This window comes from Podarcis filfolensis (genome assembly GCF_964270895.1).
Source record: "Podarcis filfolensis genome assembly, chromosome: 10".
NCBI lineage: Eukaryota > Metazoa > Chordata > Lepidosauria > Squamata > Lacertidae > Podarcis > Podarcis filfolensis.
The window spans coordinates 44,444,290-44,460,643 of record NC_139612.1 but is presented as its reverse complement, the minus strand read 5'-3'; the positions used below and the strand labels follow the sequence as shown (position 1 = coordinate 44,460,643).

Here is a 16,354-nt window from a genome sequence, read left to right as displayed (position 1 = left end):
AAAGCTGCAGAAAGATCTGATAGTACAATTCTTGTTGTCAGAAGATTGTCAGCACCCTAATGCCCTCTTGGTGCTATATCCAGGTCAGAAACTGAACTGGCAAGGACACAGCAAAATGATAGAAGAATGACCATCTGCTCAAGTATCTTGTCAAGAAAGAGGGGAGTAATAGTGGAGTAGGTAGTTGGTGTCAAGACAGGTTTATTGAGTCAAATGGCCATAGTTTTCCATGAATCAAGAACCTACTGTCTGCAGTAGCGAGAAGCTAGTGTTCTGCAGGTATTTTTCAGCTATGTAGTCTAGTGTACTTCCCTAAAATGTAAATAAAGGGATGTTATTTAAAAGCTACTGGACACTACAGATTTGCAGAATGTCTGCATCAAAAGTATTCTGCTATTTGTACTATTTACAGCTGCTTAAGAGCTTCAAAAAGTAGAAGTAGCTGTGTTGGCATGTGTGAAAAAAATCCTAAATATTTACCCACAGAGGATACTGTACTCTTCTTCATTGCAATATAACATTGAGGAATAGTAACCATTATTCTAAGTAATGCTGGCTCCAGGCTTATCAAAATATTAGGTTCCACTTCTCTTGCTTTGCTGTTGTAGTGCACAGTTGGAAGCATAAGAAGGGGGCACAGTTCAGAGGAGAATACATGCTTTGCATGCAGAAGGTCATTTATTTACTCCCCCAAAGTATTGCTAGGAGAACCCCTTGCCTGAGACCTTGGAGAGTTGCTGCTATTTGGAATACTGGTTTGAGACAGTATGGCAGTGTCCTATAGGAAAGTACCGTAGCTAACTTTCACCTTAGGAAGCACTGCAATTGGAAAATGGACTGCATAGCCCTCAGGTGGTCTCTCATGCTGGTTCTGCCACCTCTTCTGACTGGCAAGGACTTTGTGTGTGTGGAAGCATCCTGAATATAAAGACTGTTGATTGCAATGTAGCTTCCTGGAATGAGAACCAGATGGAAATGTCTTTGGCCTGTGATTAAGGGTCCTTATTCAGGCATCTCATTTGAATTTGACTGTCAATGTATTTGCCTTCTAGGTTTCTACTTTTTATACCTGATGTTTTTCCAGCAACGTTCTCGATTTAATGCATACTAAAAATAGCTGTCTTAAAAGTTGGGGAACTTACTGCAAAGTCCTTCCTGTCCCACCTTTTAAAAGTCAATACGATTCCTTTTTCCTCTCTATTTTTAGCATGACTCAAAATAATTAGCCTTTCAACATATTTCTTGTAAGGTTACTTTGTATAGTACCTCACTATTGGGAAACATTGCTCAGTGTTTTAAATTACATGTACCCACTTGATTCACCTTTGCACATTTCCGGCACTCCTAACTTCATGTGTTTATACAGATTGGGAAAATATTTTGTTTGCCAGGAAAAAAAATGCTTGACTTGAGCTGTAGCTCTTCAGAATCAGAGTGCTTGAAAGAACTATCTGAAAAGAAGTGTGTTAAAGAAAAAAAAAACTAGATTTCTTATAGCAAGTGGAAAATAGAAACCTGATATTTTCAGTAGCAGATAACGTCAGACGTTACTCTTAACATTGCACAATGTATTCTACAAGCTGCTGAGATCAGGAAAGAATTTGTAAATTATAGGTTATTAAACATCAAGGGTGACAAATTGGTTTCATTACTTTTTTCTTGTAAAGCTTTGTATCAGGTATTTAAATTGAGATGGTTTTGGTTGTACAAGACAATTTGACCGAAGAAGCAGATTTTCCATTATTGTCTGGTACCATTGTATTTTGTTACAACCAACCCATAACTGTTACTTTTGCCTTGCTTAGGTAGTGTGAGAGTAGTTTAAGGCTTTACACAGCAAACATTGTTGTATATTTACAAGTGTAATTTACAAGTGTAAATACACAATCTACAAGTGTAAAAACACAACCACTTGAACATATACAGCTGTGTACATGCTCTTATACATGTCCATGTGGGAACTCTGATTGGGCCAGGATTGCCACGTCTGTGAATGTGGATGTTTAAAGATGCATGTGGATATTTTTCTTTCACACTTATGTAACTCTGGTGTACTGGCAGAAACCATATTTGCTACATAAAGTATGAACTGCCCTTTAGTCGTGTTATCTTACTGGCAAGTTTCTCTCTCCCTTTGCACATAATGCTTCTTGTGCAGCCGTGTTCCAGCAACAACTGTAAGCAACCTGGTTACTGCTTCTGCAAGGCAGTCATGGGCTGTCTTCTCCACACAGTAGCAGTCAGCCTCTGGGGAAACCTTTGAGGAAAGACATGGAAAAACAAGAGGATTCAGAAGAGAGATGTACGAAGAAACCTGTTCTAGAAAAAATTCAAATTCCTAGCATACCACTTCACATTTTTAGGTGCTAACCTTGTAAATTCCTAGATGTTGATAATCGATCCTTGTCCTTTCTTGTGCCTGAGATGTTTTCAACTCTGGTATAGCCTTTGGAAATGAAGAGAGATGTTTAAGAGATAATTGCTGTCCACAGCTTCTCAGGGAAGTGCTGTTGTTGGCATTTACAGCTGTGTTAGCCTACCAAAGTGACCTGCTGGAGCACAAGCTTGGGCAGTGGGTGGGTGGGGGGTCCTGAGCTGCCCAAACAACAAGACCCCCCCTTGGCCCCACTGATGTGGTCCAAAGGAAAGCAGAGCCAGAAATTTGGCACCAGCTTGGCTGCAGGAGTTGCTGGAAGGAGGCATACAAGGCGCCATTCAACTGTCTTAGGGATTCCCCTTTGTGTAGGGTTTACTCCTTAGCCTTTTTGTCTCCCAAAGAACAAGGCAATGGAGGTTTAGGATCAGAGTTTTCCTTCTCCTAGATGGGCTACCTTCCCAGGTTGATGAGCCCCATCTGCCCCTCACTTCCCTCTACACAGCATGTGCAGAAACAGCCTCCTTGACTGTTGGACCCACTATTGGTCTTCTCTGCTCAATTAAGAAATCAGCTGTATATCCCGTGAAACAGTTTTGCTTGAAATAGTATCAGAATGTAATACAAACAAGAACATTTAAGAGATAACTCTAGTACATACCCATCTCTCTCATACATAAGTTTAAGCCTGTTTTTTCTATGTAAATAAATTGACATCATAAATTTGACAGAGTAGGTTGCGATTTATCATTGTTCAAAATATGAATGCTTACAGCCAGACATGAGTGTTTAAACGTGTCTGTTCTTTCCCCCATTTTTCTTTTACGGTTGGTTCACATGAGATGCCAAATCGTGGTTTGATGTAATATTATGAGCCCATTGATTGCATAGTCTCTCCTTGTCCTTTTCTCGTGTGCTGTGCTTTAATGAATTTCTTTCATAGAAAACATTGTTTTCTGTTTCATCCAAACTAGGGCTTGCACAAACCTCTCAAATGAGGATTGCAAACCAGAATTCAAGCATATACATCTTAATTTGGAGGGCTTGTGCAAACCATAGCTTGCTGGTTTGCATATGATGGAAAACTATTATTTCCACAAAAGCAAAAGGAAGTCAGTAAAGCAGCATGTGCAGAGAAAGTGGGAGAGTGAGTGCGGTAGCTTATGACAAATATGTGCAGCACCTGGTTTGGCATTACATGGCAACCACCCCAAAGTCCTGACTTTTTAAAAACATAGGATAGTTTGAAATTCAGGATACATTTGACTATCTCTTGGCTATGGTTGTATGTTAAGATTTTTCTCTCTCTTAGTTTAAAACAAGTCTTTCCAGTTGCAAATATTTTGGCTTCCTATCTGTGTCACCAGTCTCTGTTTATCAGTTGTTATAGTGGTTTCACAGTAGTAGTAACAGGAAGAAGTATAGCAGGGGGTTGTGAGTATGTTGATTTCTTTCTAAAAGGGAAGGAGATGTGATGAAATATGAGGAAGTCTCCTATCTCAACAGACCAGTAGATCATTTTGTAGCCCCATTCTGTCCATCAGGAAGGGCAATGGCTCCCTAAGGTTACAGGCACAGATATTTTCCATGCCAGTAATTTCATGTGGGTCTTTCTATGCTAAGCATATGCATGACCCCTGAAATATATACAGTAGCAAAATGTTGTGATTGTTTAATTTTTCAAGGGCCTCAGGGCCAAACTGCACATGTTTAAATAAGTGTGTTTCACCTGGCCAATTTTATTGTGTGTGTGTGGGGGGGAGCAGTCATGACACCCCAATAGGAAATAGGCTATTGACCAGAGCAGGGGCTCATACTGCTGGAAAACGTTCCATACTTGGCTTCTTTCAGACATGCGAGGAAGACAACCAAAGGGGGGACAATTTTCAGCAGAAAATCCAAGTGTTTTCTGAACCCCTAATCAAATAACATTCCAATACAGGGGTCCCATGTCTCTCTCCCCCCTCAATAGAAAAGGCCAAGTTAAGAATTTAGATACCAGGTAATAATTATTGTATGTAATTTTAAAATAATATACCTGCAGCTTTCTTTTTATACAGGAGGTCCAATATCAAGAGGAGGAGTTCTGGGGTAGGGTTGAAATGTTAGTAATTTATACTATCAACTTCAATGGGGTAAAGTGGTCAGTGAATCCTCTCCATACTTTTCAAATTTCTATCCTACTTGTTATTCAAGGGATGTGGGTGGTGCTGTGGTCTAAATCACTGAGCTTCTTGCGCTCGCTGATTGAAAAGTCAGTGGTTTGAATCCACATGACAGTGGACAGAGCTCCCGTTGCTCTGTCCCAGCACCTGCCAACCTAGCAGTTCAAAAGCACACCAGTGCAAGTAGATAAATAGGTACTGTTGCAGCAGGAAGGTAAACACCATTTTCGTGCATTCTGGCTTTGTCACGGTGCCCCGTTGCGCCAGAAATGGTTTAGTCATGCTGGCCACATGACCCGGAAAGCTGTTGGTGGACAAACACCGGCTCCCTCGGCCGGAAAAGCGATATGAGAGCCACACCCCATAGTCACCTTTGACTGGACTTAACCATCCACGGGTCCTTTACCTTACCTTTTTTACCTTTACCTTCTACTTGTTATAAATGCCAGTTACATGATATTTCTAAAGTTGGTTCCCATTTGCACTTTGCAGAATAGTTCTGACAAATAAAGGGATCATAGGCTGATATCATCATGTCTGCCTCGTGTAGTCAAAAGAAAACGGCTTGGGGATAGAGAGAGTAGCAACAATTAGGGCTTAATTGTGGCCCAAGGGCTGTGTGGTAGAAATTGTAACCTGTCATATGGGCTCCCTTAGGCACCTGCCTCTGTAGGGCTTCCCTGCCTGGGCTAGTTACATCTCTCAGCAAGGTAGCTTAGTAGCTCTGAGATCATTATACTGTATTTGCTCTTGCTGAAGTTTGAAAAATTGGTTGGACCAGAAAATCTGTGGCGTTATTTGAACAACATTGTCAGTTATATATGATAGACTTGCAGAGACAGTGGCTGTGCTGACTGGGGGTGATGAGAATTGCTGTCCAAAATATCTGGAGGCTAATGAAGGTTGTTGTAGAGGTTTTTCTTAATGGAGATTGGTTGCATCAGCCATAGGCAAACTCAGCCCTCCAGATGTTTTGAGACTACAATTTCCATCATCCCTGACCCCTGGTCCTGTTAGCTAGGGATGATGGGAGTTGTAGTCCCGAGTTTGCCTATGCCTGTGTTACATAGTCAGATGGATCTCCGTAAGAGGCATGGGAAGCTGTCAGGGAAGACACAAACTTTTTGTTGATCTCTTCTAGTGATAACTTTTATTTGGGGAGAGTTTCAACCCATTGCTACTTTCTCTCTCTCTATTTTTTTTTAAATGGTATTTTATTCAAATTTCAAGAAAGAGTTTACAAAAATAATAAGATAATAAAAAAAGAATACAAACAATAAAAAATAGAGTAGAAAAAAAAGAAAATAGAAAAGACAGTAAAAAAAAAAGTCCATCTTTCAATGTCTTATTTTTCATTCACTTGTTTCCCTGACCTCCTCACACCTCCCTTTTTTGTATTCCATTTCGAATGGTTAATTCAGCAAATCCTTTCCCTCTTTGTTTTTATCTTAGCTCTTTATCTTGACATATTGTATCCTTATAATTTCATCTATTTAATAAATCATTTTTACATACTCCTTTTTAACATTGTTACTAAAACTGCTTCGTTTCATTCCAGCATCATTTTAACATTCATTAATTTTGCAGTGTTTCTGTAAATAGTCCTTAAATTTCTTCCAGTCTTCTTCCACCGACTCTTCTCCCTGGTCTCAGATTCTGCCAGTCATTTCCGCCAATTCCATATAGTCCATCACTTTCATCTGCCATTCTTCCAGAGTGGGTAAATCTTGTGTCTTCCAATACCTTACAATAAGTATTCTTGCTGCTGTTGTGGCATACATAAAAAAAGTTCTATCCTTCTTTAACACCAATTGGCCGACCATGCCCAGGAGAAAGGCCTCTGGTTTCTTCAAGAAGGTATATTTAAATACCTTTTTCATTTCATTATATATCATCTCCCAGAAAGCCTTAATCCTTGGGCACGTCCACCAAAGATGAAAGAATGTACCTTCATTATCTTTACATTTCCAACATTTATTATCGGGCAAATGGTAGATTTTTGCAAGCTTGACTGGTGTCATGTACCACCTGTATATCATTTTCATAATATTCTCTCTTAAGGCATTACATGCCGTAAATTTCATACCTGTGGTCCACAACTGTTCCCAGTCAGCAAACATAATGTTATGTCCAACATCTTGTGCCCATTTAATCATAGCCGATTTAACCGTTTCATCCTGGGTGTTCCATTTCAGCAGCAAGTTATACATTCTTGAAAGTATCTTAGTTTTGGGATCTAACAGTTCTGTTTCCAATTTTGATTTTTCCACCTGGAAGCCAATTTTTTTGTCCAAATTGTAAGCCTCCCTTATTTGATAATAATGAAGCCAATCTCGCACTTTATCTTTTAATTTCTCAAAACTCTGCAATTTCAATTTATCTCCTTCTTGTTCCAGAATTTCCCAATATTTCGGCCATTCGGCCCATTGCTACTTTCTCTCTGCTGGAATTGGATTCCTGATTGCACCATAGATTACAAATGAGGGTTCATATCTTCACTTTCCTAAACTTGCACCCTTTTTGTTCTCCAAAAGAATCACTAAAGCATGTGGGTGGGTGTATGTGGTCTTGGCTCCCTTTCCTTTCCTTTTATCCCTTCACCTCTCAGCTGAACTCTGTCAGGTGAATAGTCTTCCCTTGCTTCTTTGTAAGTCTGACCAATATTCCTTGCCTAACAGGTTTTCCATATGTATCAAGTCTTGTTTCCCAGTGCTGATCAATTAGACTACCCACAATAGCCCTGATCCTGGGAGTGGCTCATTTGCTACTAACTTGGCGGAGCTTGCAGAATAAAGAGGAAACAAAAGAGGTTGTGGCATGAACAGAACTGCTTATTTGTACTCTGAATGGTTGTTCTTAGTTGCTTCCACAGGCTTCTAGGTTTGATTACTTAGTGACTTCTGCAGTTACAAGATCTGCTTTCTAAGCTTCCTACTTCGGAAATTGGCAGGAAGCTTTGTCTAGTTTTTGTGATCTCAGTACAATTAGGGACATTCGATCCACAATTTTTGGCAGGCTGACCTGCTCCCAATCTGGGAAGAGATCTTTGCGCATGTTAAGAATGGTGCCCTCTTTAACAGTATGTGGTTTCCAAGATGTGGTGTGGGTACACTTTGGCTGACATGCCTGTATGTGCTGGGAGAACAGCAGCCTGCTCATAAATTGCACACGTTGTCTGACTCCGTTCTGTTCTAAGGACCTGTTCTCAGCTACTTCAATAACATAACAGCAACTGTAATGTTATCCTGGCTACAGCTTTCCTTGAAAGCAACACTTGTCAGCCAAGACAAATGTATCCGCTGATGACTTGTATTGTAATGGCAACTTCGACTTCAGCTGATTCAGTTGACTGTGAAACACAATTGGCATATGGAGCTTGGCAGAAGGACACTCCAGCACAAAGTCACAGTTTACTACTTAGTGAAAGAATGCAGGTAGCTATACTGGTCCTTTAGAAACAATCTAAAAGTGACAGTATGACAGTATCCTTTATTGGGGTCACCTAAACTGTCACCTAAATTGTCCTATTGCTGCAGCAATAAAACTGCTAGCACATTTGCAAAGCTAAGCAGGGTCCAGTAAAGTTTCAAATTGGGGGATTGGGGGATTGCTTGTTGAAATTCCCGCATTGCAGGGGGTTGGACTAGATGGCTTTCAGGGTCCCTTCCAACTCTACAGCTTTATGGTTCTAAAAACAAACAAACATAGTAGCGGGTTCCCCCTAATAAACAGAACTCTCTGCTGTTAATGAAGTGAATCATGGCTTCCTCTCTTAAATCTTAGAATGAAATTACCAGCATACTTTGAATGTGCCTTGCTCTAAACTTCCACTAGTAATGTCTGAAAGGTTGCACATACATTGTGTGCCATTAGGCCATGTGTACATGTTCTGGGAAGACAGGAGTGCCTGGCGTGCTCTGGTCCATGGGGTCACGAAGAGTCGGACATGACTAAACAACTAAACAACAACAACACATGTTCTGGGCACTTGTTAAATCTGTAGGAGGAAATGCTAGTAAGTACATGTAGCCGTTGGCAAAGTTGCAGCTTTATTACTGCTTCCATTCTTAATGTTTTAATGTCACAACTTTGCAGCTGCTAACCAAACGTGCTTACAGAGTTTCTATCCAGATTGCTGATTTTTGTTTCCTTAGCTAATTTATTTAGCTAGTCCACATTGCTGATATGAATGGTAGAACTGGTTATAAATGATAGTGATGCAAGGAGACGCTGAAGCAAACTCCTCCTGTGGAACCTTTGCAGCCTGATCCTGTGCTTGTTTACTTGGTGCTGTTGTTCAGGATCAAACTGCATGCCGTGCAGAAAAACATTGCTATCCTATCATCCATTAAGCCTGAGCAAGGCAAGCACATACTCTAACCCAGTTCCGAATCCAGAAGCCTAGGAAAGGTTCTGTTTGGCACTAAGAGTGAGCAATCCCAGTGGCCATTTCCTCCAAGCAATATAGTCATACCTCGGGTTAAATATGCTTCAGGTTGAGCATTTTCAGGTTATGCTGCACGGCGACCTGGAAGTAACAGAACGTGTTACTTCCAGGTTTCGCCGCTCGTGCATGCGCAGACGCTCAAAATGACGTCATGTGCATGAGCGGAAGCAGCGAAATGCGACCCGCGCATGCGCAGACACACAGTCACGTGTTACGTTCTACTCAGGATGCGAACGGGGCTTCGGAACGGATCCCGTTCGCATCCAGAGGTACCACTGTAACCATCTTTGCCTGCCCCAGTGGGTGTCTGTATCTCTCCAACTGTATCCAAGTGCCACACTAGTTATCTGCCAAAAGTGACATTCTTTGAAAAGAGCCGAGTGTCATTCAGACACACATGGGTGGGAAAAACCCCGTAAAAGGGTCTGGGGAAATTGTTCCTTTGTCCCTTCCTTTCGGGTCCATCATTCACCATCAGAAAATGCTGCAACTAACCACCTATGCTATGTTGGTTTGTAAGTAAGTTCTCTCCTTTCTACTCGTAATTAAAATCTAATTTGGCTGTTGGGGTCTGAAGTGTGTATTTGCCGATCTTCAGGTTCGGGTAAACTTGCCTGGCTGTAGTTCATATGCTGCTAGGGTGAAAGAGTTGGTTTCATGGGGAAAAGAGCAGCCTATGCCAAATCTAAGGCTGGGAGAATCAGTTTGATACTAGTCCCATTGTCCAGAAGAGATATTGCTGGGAGGCACAGGACACCTTGTCTTAGAATCCTGGATATTTTCTTGAGCACCCCAGAATTCTGTCCCATCTGGGGGCTGTGACAAGAAGGGGTGGTGGCAGCAGTGATTACTGGATAGTTAAGATGCAACTGGCTTACCTTACAAGGCTGTTGTGCAGCAGTTGCACAAGAAAGGGCATAAACAGCCCTCTCCTAGCTTTCCTCTTCTGTTACACGTGCTACACAGGGTTGTCCAACATTCTTATTTTGTATTGAAATCTCAGTTGATCAGCCCTCCTGGGGAGAGCAGATATTGAGCCCACCCCTAGTGCTGTTGTCCCAGTAAACACCCCGCCCCGCCCCGCCCTGCAAGCTACTGTTCTGCCCATTGAAGGAAAAGAATACAGTTAACCACATTTTTCTTCCCACCGTGAAGCAAATAATACCAGATGTGTGTGTGTGTTTTATAGCAGAAGGTGGGGTGGAAGGGGGAAAGGGTTCAACTGCTGTGATCAAATTGTAGCAGAGCTCCCCCCATCATGACTGCATTTCATTAAAAAAGAAAATACTGATGTCCTGTGGAGCATGTAGTTTAGTCCTTAGTTCCGTGAGGCTTATTTCCAAATACATATGCGTAAGATCATTACTTAATATATCTCTGGCTTATGCTTTATTGAGGCTAAAATACCACTGTTATATGGGCTCTGGCATGTTGGCCAAATATTTGTCTTTAAAATATTTATATTTATTGACCCTGTCAGGTTCTCAAGGCAGCATACAAGATAACAAAACAAACAATGTTATAAAAGCAGCACACATAGAATGCAAACAACTGAAGAATTCAAATAGCAGCAAAAACAAGAAATACCACCTAGGCATCAAGAACAAATAACATTATGGGTTGCATACAGTACTAGTCCTACTCAGAGTAGACTCATGGAAATTAGCATCAATGGCTGAGTTCAGTCCATTAGTTTAAGTGGGTCGACTCTGAGTAAAACGTAGCTGAACACAACCCAATATATTTCAAATCTTAATCACTTGGTGGCAAATGCTTGACTGAAAGTAAAAGGCAAAAATGTAAATGTAAAAACCACGTGGTAAATGTAGGTTGGAGTGATTGAAGAGTTTCAAAGTATGGGTATGTCACAGCAGACAAGGCTCTGTTTCAAGTAACCAGCCATGTCACTTATTTAGGGGGAATCCTGAAGTGGGGCCTCTGTTCATATAGGACAGGGGTCAGCAAACTTCTTCAGCAGGGGGCTGGTCCACTGCCCCTCAGACCTTGTGGGGGGCCGGACAATATTTTGAAGGGAAAAAAAAGAACGAATTCCTATGCCCCACAAATAATCCAGAGATGCATTTTAAATAAAAGCACACATTCTACTCATGTAAAAACACCAGGCAGGCCCCACAAATAACCCAGAGATGCATTTTAAATAAAAGGACACGTTTTACTCATGTAAAAACACGCTGATTCCCAGACCATCCGCAGGCCAGATTTAGAAGGCAATTGGGCCGGATCCAGCCCTCGGGCCTTAGTTTGCCTATCCATGTTATAGGAGCTTCAAGTACTGTGACCTCAGACTGCTTGAGGCTATAAAGTTTAAAATAAGCACTTTGCATTGTGTCTGAATGGTAGCTGGTGGAGGTCTTGGTTATTTGGCATATTTATGCTCTGCCTGCTAACTAAAGCTTAAAGCTATATATTTAAAATACAAAGAGTTACAATGGAAGAGCAAAGATGTCCTAAGTTTTTGCTTTCAGATGTTCCAGCTGTTACTCTGCTTCTAAATCTCTGGGCTTTCTTGGAGGAAATTGGTTTTTTAGCAGTCTCGTGCAGCGTAGGGCATCCTTATCTGGCCACTTCTGCTGATGTCACTTGTAGTTTTGGCATCTGCTTTTAAGCACTGGATTGAATATGATCAAATTTTCAAGCCCAGGTTAACAACCAGACAGCCATGTTTTGAGCCCACTGAAGTTTGTAAGCAATTGTAAAATACAGCCAAACATATAACTCAATGCAGTAATAACTGGAATATGACCAAAGCATTATGGGAAGCTTTGGTTTGATCAGGAACAGCTGATGCTGGCCGACAACCGAAGCTAACAAAATATGCTTTGGGCCACAGGCATCATTTGGGTGTCCGACTATAAGACTCAATGTAAAAGTATCCCCAAGCCAAGGACCTGATTTATTCAGGAGGGAATTTGTTCACATATCAAGCAAACAAATGTGCATAGTATATATTTTGTTCCTGGGATTACATCTGGTGACGCTTTCATCAGTCTCCATGGTATCAATGGTCCGTCATATCATTTCACTGCTTTCCTTTCTTTTAATTTATTTTTTTATAGAGATGCTCCAGTTCGTCAGCAACCAAGCTGGAGAATTTCCAGATCTGTTTTCTGAACAGTTGTGTGGCTCCTTCCAGAGCAACAGTGTATGTAATGGTGGTGGAACCTCAGATCCCTCGTCACAGAGGCCCTACAGCCAGGGGCAGCTACAGACCTTCTCTCCTGGTGCAGCTTCTGCCCAGCTTCAGACCGTGCAAGTGAAGGTGTCTCAGACAACCGCCGCAACACCTGTTCCACAGCGGACGGCACCTGCTCTTCAGCCTCGTCCCCAGGTTCAGCCTCAGCTCCAGCAGCAGACTGTGATGATTACTCCAGCTTTCAGCTCTGCTCCCCAGACCCGGTTCATTCAGCAGCCTGTAATATACCAAAACGCAGCCACAAGTTTTCAAGGTAACTTGCAAAGTCTTTGTAGTAACAAGTAGTCCTACGTTGTCTTAAATGTCTTGCCCTAATCTTCCAGCAGAGCAAGAGGTATCAGAGCAGCATTTACAGCCACCATTCCTGATTTCATATCTGTGAGAAGTTTCTATTAATGTTTGAAATGTTTCTAAATAGGTGCACGTTTTCTAGGATCTCACAGGCAAATTAGAGAAGCTTGGCATTTGGGGTGAAGAAGGGCACTGGAGACCAAGACCAGGAGTTGGGGAGTGGCCTTAAATATTGTGCAGTAAAGCATAGGTAGCACTCAAAAGTAACTCTGTGAATGGTATCACTGCAAAGTAACGTACAATTACACAATACGTCATGCACCTTTATCACTCTAACTCTCCTCAGGTGTTGGAAGTAAAGAAAGCTAACATATGGGGGAGGCAGTGGGGGCAAGTGGGCTAGCTCCACCATCAGGGCCCCATGCATATTTCAGGGTTCTAAAATAAAGGGGTGGCCTCCATGAGTATAAAAGGCCTCTGTGCTTCAGATAGTCACCTGTGAGTTGGAGGTTGACAAACAATGAGGGGGTCAAGGGGGAAGTAGGGCTCTTGTCCCCACTGTTTACTTTCCTAGATTTATAACAACTGAAGAAGGCTTATGAATGGTTCCTGTACTCTTCTGTAAGAGCATGACAGTTTCTCATTCTTGGCTGTCTCTCCAGTATCTGAATCTTCCACTTCTTCTGATTGTATAGAATCTACTGTTTTCTAACCTTTTTTATGATGTGTTCGGTTCAGACTTTACATATGTAGAATTCAGCTTGAGGGATGCTCTGTGGTAATTTTTGCCAGTTCCTCCTTTCCCTTGCAGACCCTTGTGTCCCAGGGAAATATTCTCTGGAGGGTTGGGGGACCCCCTGGTACAGCAGAGGATGTTGTACTGAGGGGTACGGGGGGGGGGGGAAAGGGGAACTGGCAAATATTGACTCTCCCTTCCTCCCCCTTTCTCAGCAGTAGCCACAGAAGGGCATGTCTTGGTCAAAATCTATACTGTATGTTTAAAACATCACAAACTAGAATAGAAAAACTTAAACTCCTAGCAGCTGTAGAAATCTTCAGTGAGAAAAACTTCAGTAAGACTTCTGTCTAGTCACTGTAACAGAATCATCTTTACTAACTTCTTGAAGACCAACACCCTCAGAAATACTCAGACTCTTGTACCACCCAGCCTTATTTGAGGCAATGCCTGTGCTCTTAGTAGGGGTATGTCTGATCTCCCCAATACATGGGAAGGCTTGTACAAGAGACATTCTCTGAAACTACCCTTAGAAAAAAACAACAACTAGGAAACACATGCTAGGAATATGGGAAGCCCCTCTGAGCCACGTGGACTTGCTCATGGCAGCATTGTTGGTTTTTTGGTGTGTTTTTTTAAAGGGAGCTGGTCCAGATAAATGTGACTAGAGCTAGACAACCTTTCCTTATCTGTTTTACTGACTTCAATATTTGCTGCTGGTTTTTAAATTTTTCATAGATTGCTTTGCTGGGTCTAATGCTGCTAGGAAGAGAAACCAGGAGAACCCCCCCCCCAATAGGTGACTGAACACTAGCCATTCCTGAGAGGTCATGGATTGCAGCTTAGCATCATAATGAAAGCTGTAGTCTTCTGTCAGCATCAGCTCATTCAGGCAGTTTCTCAGATTGCTCTTATTTTCCTTTTAGTGCTGCAACCCCAGGTTCAGAGCCTGGTGACTTCCTCGCAAGTTCAACCAGTCACTATCCAGCAGCAAGTGCAAACGATGCAAGCTCAGAGGGTATTGACACAAACAGCCAACGGCACCATCCAGACACTGACCCCGGCCACAGTCCAGGCAGTAGCTGCCCCTCAAGTCCAGCAGGTTCCAGTGAGTAGTTTCATGTTGTAATGTTATGCGGGAAGGTTTAGTTTTCTGCACTTCCGAGGCATGTATATTTATGCAGGTGGTTTCCTTTCTGTTCAAAGTCAGGAAGTGGCTTCACTGCTTGGAGACAAAAGTATCCTCAGCAGTGAAGTTCCTTAGGCTTAGATCACTGATGGACTGAATTGTAGGATAGCTTAGCCATAGAAAAATGGACAGCAGTGGTCCAATATCAGAAGAAGGACAGTAGAGATTTTGGAGAGGGTTTTTTGTGGGGGGAGGGATACCCAACTTTTCCAAACGACTAGATGTAGAGCTGTATATATAGCATATTGGGTTTTAATATTTAGTAACGTGCCAGCTGCAGTATTGTTAAATGGAAGGGAAAATATTTGGAGACAAGAGCGTATTCCTTGTTTCACTGCTGAAAGCTTTTAGCAGTTGGATACAACACATTTTAGAACTGCCTTCATAACTACAAGGGTTAGAACTTGTTCTTCGTACAGAAGGATCAAATTGTCTTCAATGGCAGTCAGACTCCATACTGACAGCACAGTTCTTACTATATTCAGGGTCTTCCGTACACCCAACAGGTTGGCTCATTGGCAAGTTCTTATTGGCCTTTGGCATTTGCAGGAAGGAGCATGGGGAGAACATACATTGAAGCCGTTGTTAGATATATATTGAAACTTGCATTCTGGAATTCCATGCAGTCCCACAGAAATCTGTTATAAAAAAGGTTGCCCAGCTTCTGCAGTGTTTGCAGTATTGAGCTTTGTGTTGTTGTGCTAAACATTTTAACTCCTTCTAGGTCCTTGTCCAGCCACAGATAATCAAGACTGATTCTCTTGTCTTAACAACATTGAAAGCTGATGGCAGCCCTGTTATGACTGCTGTTCAGAACCCAGCCCTCACAGCACTGACCACGCCTATTCAGACAACAGCCTTGCAGGTACTGTAGGGCATCTTGCCTTCCCTTCCCAAACATGCACCTTCTCCCTCTTGCCAGCCAGTATAGTGTTTTAAGAATCTGTTAAGTGGGGCAGGCAGAAGGGATCATTTAACAAGTGAGCATCTACAGCCTGCACCAGCTGCAGCTTCTTCAAGAAGTTCTTCAAGAAGTGGAGTTCTTTGCTGTAATCAGGTCATGAAGTTATTAGATACTTGAGCTTAGGCTATCCTGGCCCAGTAATGGCTGCTGCTGGAAAACAGGCTGGAATTGGGCACAGGCTACCCTCACTACTGAGAGCACACTCAGATCACCTGTATCTCTAGTGGCAGCTTCGAACTGAGTAGAACCCCTAAGCGGCATACCAATTCCTTCAGGAGAGAGTTCAGTCCCATCCAGAACATGCCTCCCTATTTCCTGGGCTTGGGAAACACCTGTAGTACCTTCAAGCATCTATCCAGCATCTGCACAATCTCTTCTGAGTCTGCTGGATGGAGAGGTATGAACTGACTCTCGTCGGCATACTGACAGCACTATGTCCCAAATCCCTGGATGACAGCTCCCTGGGGCTTCCTATAGATAGTGAACAGCATGAGGGACAGAATGGACCAAATGCCAGGGGGCCAAGCAGGAGTCCCCCAGAGCTGATCTCATGTAGCAACTGCAAGTAGGAGCAGAACCACCGTAACACAGTGGCCCTAGCTCCCAACCCACCGAACAAATTAATCTTTAACTGGGTCACTGTTGTCTTTTTTAAAAGACTTTAGTTGGTGGCAATGGTACCATCTTGACCACAGTGCCCATGGTGATGGGAGGGCAGGAGAAGATGCCCATCAAGCAGGTGCCTGGTGGTGCCAAGCAACCAGAACCACCAAAGGAAGGAGAGAGGCGGACAACCCATAATATAATTGAGAAGCGGTACCGATCATCTATAAATGATAAGATCATAGAATTGAAGGACCTAGTCATGGGAACAGATGCAAAGGTATGAGTTGCTTTGTGGCTGAAAGCAAAAAGACTGCTGTGATTTCAAACCCAGTTAACAATATGCTTGCAAGTCATAATTCTCTGCTCCT

General features: G+C 42.4%; 1 protein-coding gene across 1 annotated transcript in view; it reads left to right on the top strand.

Moving 5' to 3' along the window:
• The window catches only part of SREBF2 (sterol regulatory element binding transcription factor 2), a 35,951-nt gene that overhangs the window by 1,880 nt on the left and 17,717 nt on the right, over window positions 1-16,354 (top strand). The window contains exons 2-5 of the mRNA XM_083573762.1: window positions 12,064-12,453; window positions 14,154-14,335; window positions 15,141-15,281; window positions 16,039-16,263. Of these exons, the coding sequence (XP_083429888.1) occupies window positions 12,064-12,453; window positions 14,154-14,335; window positions 15,141-15,281; window positions 16,039-16,263 (938 nt within the window). The remainder of the gene's footprint in view (window positions 1-12,063; window positions 12,454-14,153; window positions 14,336-15,140; window positions 15,282-16,038; window positions 16,264-16,354) is intronic.